Genomic DNA, 3,659 nt, shown 5'->3' on the forward strand with positions numbered 1-3,659 from the left:
TCCATAAATAATGCATATACAGAGCAGTAGTCAGCGGTTGAAACTTGAATATATTGTCAATACGTATAAATATATACTCCATAAGATTGGGGACTTTGGGTATCCAGTCTCCGAGAGCAACCTTCAAGTAAGGACAAAGCCTACAGCTGGAAAGGAGATTTATTTAATTTATCGAATGGTGTTTCTTGATAAAATAAATAATATAATAAACGAAACATTTGATTTGCTTGTAAGGATAAGCCTTTCTTAAACAAAATTGGTCATACTCTGCTTCTATATATTCAATCCAATTTTAATTCCAACAGCTGATTGGATTCCGTAAAAACACATTCACTGGTAGTTCGCCGCATAATTTGGCAGCTACTTGCTTCTGCTTTAGTTATTAATACCTGTATTTATACGTTATGTAATTAATATACCGTGAATAATGAGCAGATTTGCAGGCCAACACTGTTCAGGAGATCGATGAGGAGGTTCAATGTTGCATGGTGGGCTTACTCGTTTCCGGTTACAATGCTTGCTCTGGCTTCCACGGACTATGCTCAAGAAGTCAAAGGAACCATTTCTCACATTCTCATGCTCTGTCTCTTAGCTCTTTCCTTTCTCATCTGTCTTTCTCTAACTCTCTTCACTTTCCTCAACTCTAAGATGCTTCTTCCTGATAATGATCCCATTGCAAACTTGGTCATTCAATTTCCAGTAGCAGACTAGTGCAAGCTAATTAGTAATTTAGCCCTTCATTTCATTATTGAACTTGCTTGTATCTATTATAAATAAACAACGATTAAAATAATTAACTAGGTACGGTGTGCATGCATGTTTTATCTATATTATTATTATTCGTCTACAATCAAAGCTCCAAATCCAATAGTACTATCATATAAATATCAATGTCATTTGATTTCTATAATTTCAACCAATGTCATTTAATTTCTTGATGTTGACTATTTAAAACAAAGGCTAAAGTATGTTTTTGTCCTTAATATTTTTAAAATTTTTTAAATTATTCTTAATATTTAATTTGATTCAATTTTATTCTTGTTTGAAATAGTTTCAATAATATTTCTACTATCAATTCTTTAATAAAAAACTATTAGTCATATTTTTTTTAATTTTAACTTTCATCATTCCCCATTTTTCTTCTCTCCTATCTCCTGAAAATCTCAAACCTCTCCCTTCTAAAAATCTCAAACTTTTTATTATACATTTATTTTTTTATTTAACCGTAGCACTAAATGCTAAAATAATATTGTTCAAATTTTTGCTCATAAATACACATGCACATAAAAAATAAGAAAAAAAAATAAAAAATCTAAAATAGAGAATGAGCGGCAAAGAGAATAAAAAGAAAATGAGAATGGAATGAAGACAGTAGTCCAAACGGAACAAAAGGCTGTTGCTGACGCTGCCAAAGTCAGAAGATGAGAAGAGAAAGAAAATAATGAAAAAGATAAAGAGAACAAGAACAAGGGCAAATCGAAGAGAATAAGAGGGTGAGGGTGGCAATGAAGACCACTACTTCCCAGAGAGAGAGAGAGAGAGAGAGAGAGAGAGAGAGAGAGAGAGAGAGATGTCTCGAAGACAGGGCGTCTTTGACGACGAGAAAGAGGCAGTCGACGATGGGGAGGACAGAGAAGAGTGGCGGCGTCTAAGATTAAGAATGAGATAGATTGGGGCATTTTGCAATTTTGGTGAGACTGAGAGTGAGAGAGAAGAGGGAAGAGAGAAGTAGAGAAGCTCAGCCGCTCGGGAAGCCATGCACAACAACCTCAAACATAGCTCCACTGCCTCCTTCCTCTGCCGCTGCCATGCTCCGACAAGCTCCCCACTCATTCTTCCGCTGCTCTCCAAAGACGCCACTGATGAACGAGCTTTGCTCGATGGTCTAGATTTCCTTCTTAGAGAAATAAGAACTACTTCGTTGTAAGCATAGCTCCAAACCATCAAACAATTCTCACATCAAAAATTTGAGTTGTCACAAGTACAAACCCCAATAAGAATTAACCAGAGTATTCGGACTCCAGGTCATCTCACGAGGAATTGCAATGAAGTGTATGATTATTGGCTATGAGGGGACAAGGGGGTTTTGATTTGATGTTGAGGGAAATAAATTAAATGGGCAAGAAAAGTAAATCAAGTAAGCAATTAAAGAAAGCAAGCAATAAAGAGAGACATTCATGGCAAGGGTTGAGATCATAGGCTTTCTATCCTAGTCATGCATTGATTAATTCATCTTATTTAGTCAACTCCAACAAACGGAAGAAGGTATCATGTCATCTTCACATAGGGAGAATGTCAAACAAGACTAATTAATCATGTCACAAATATAAACAAGAATTTATCTCATTACGTCATCTCCAACATTGGAAGAAGGTATCATATTATGTTACTTTTTTAAAATTATTTTTTATAATTATAAAAATAATTATAAGAAATTATTTTGATAAAAATAATTATAAAAAATTATAAGAGAGAGAATTATTTTAATTTTAGATTTAATTTTCTTATCATATGTCAATATTTTACTTGTTGGTCAAACTTATGCCACTTTTAACCACCAAAATCAATGTCACCATAGAACTTTCCTTACTAAAATTGTTTGTACATGTAATTATATCGTATTTAAAATTGGATAAAAATATGAAATATATTTTGAGGAATGCTAGGGGCTAACAACTTTTGTAATTTGTAGTCATTAAGTAACCATCAATAATAAATGGTATAAAATTATTCACTTTTCTTTTATTGATTACATGCTGGCCAAAATTTAATAAAGTTGTTGGTCCTTAACTTTTCCATTCTAAAATTGGTTTATTTTCACAAATAACCCGATTACTATAACTTGACTAAATTCGATGTGTAATTCAAACAAAATAGTCATTTCAATGTTATAAGTCGACAAAAGATTAAAGCAGCTCATACTTTTCATTGGAATCATTAATCTTCATTCCTTATTTTAGTAACAGAAATTTTAAAATGGTAAACTCATCGTTATAAACAATAAACGATATCCATCTAGTTTTCTTTAAGAAGCCATATATGTCTGTTAGCACCAAAATTCGACATTACAAATAATTTAACCATGATCGTTTGATCTAATGGTGAGTTGATAATATGTAAGTTGAAATATCATAGTACGTGAGTTATTTTATAAGAACGTAGGTCAAAGTATCATAATACATGAGTTGTTGCATAAGAGTGCTAGCACAAGAGTTCGATTTATCATAGAAAGAGTCGAGTCGGTGACTTCTAAAAATCGAAATGAGATAATCACATGAAGGCTTTATCCAGAAGCACTTTATGGAACGTAGGGTTTGAAAACCAAAGTAAGAGAAGACGTAGGACGTCAAACTTGAGAGTCAAGATTCTTCATGGTCAAGGCAATGTCGTGGCCTGATAAATAGAAGGAAACTAGATCGTGGGAAGAGAAAATTACTCTTTAAATCTATCGTTGTAGTTTATAAATAGAAGAAACGCAGAAGTGAAAAAAGGGCTTCAATCTGAACACTACACCATCACACAAAACTCTAAAAAAATTCAAAATTACACTGATGCCAAAGAGATCCATGGAGTGCAAGTGCATGTGAATGTTTGGAGTCAATTTTTTTTATTCTTGATTTTTCCTTTTATTTTCAATTTATTTCATTTTATTCATTTAT

The 3,659-nt window shown here is 32.9% G+C and overlaps 1 protein-coding gene across 2 annotated transcripts in view; it reads left to right on the forward strand.

Moving 5' to 3' along the window:
- LOC107460117 (S-type anion channel SLAH1) overlaps nucleotides 1–800 on the forward strand; it is a 2,422-nt gene extending 1,622 nt beyond the window's left edge. For both annotated transcript variants that reach the window (XM_016078450.3, XM_016078451.3), the window contains one exon: nucleotides 436–800. In XM_016078450.3, the coding sequence (XP_015933936.1) occupies nucleotides 436–711 (276 nt within the window). In that variant the 3' untranslated portion in view covers nucleotides 712–800. The remainder of the gene's footprint in view (nucleotides 1–435) is intronic.
- Nucleotides 801–3,659: the final 2,859 nt, after the last annotated feature.

This window comes from Arachis duranensis, chromosome 8, assembly GCF_000817695.3.
Source record: "Arachis duranensis cultivar V14167 chromosome 8, aradu.V14167.gnm2.J7QH, whole genome shotgun sequence".
Classification (NCBI taxonomy): domain Eukaryota; kingdom Viridiplantae; phylum Streptophyta; class Magnoliopsida; order Fabales; family Fabaceae; genus Arachis; species Arachis duranensis.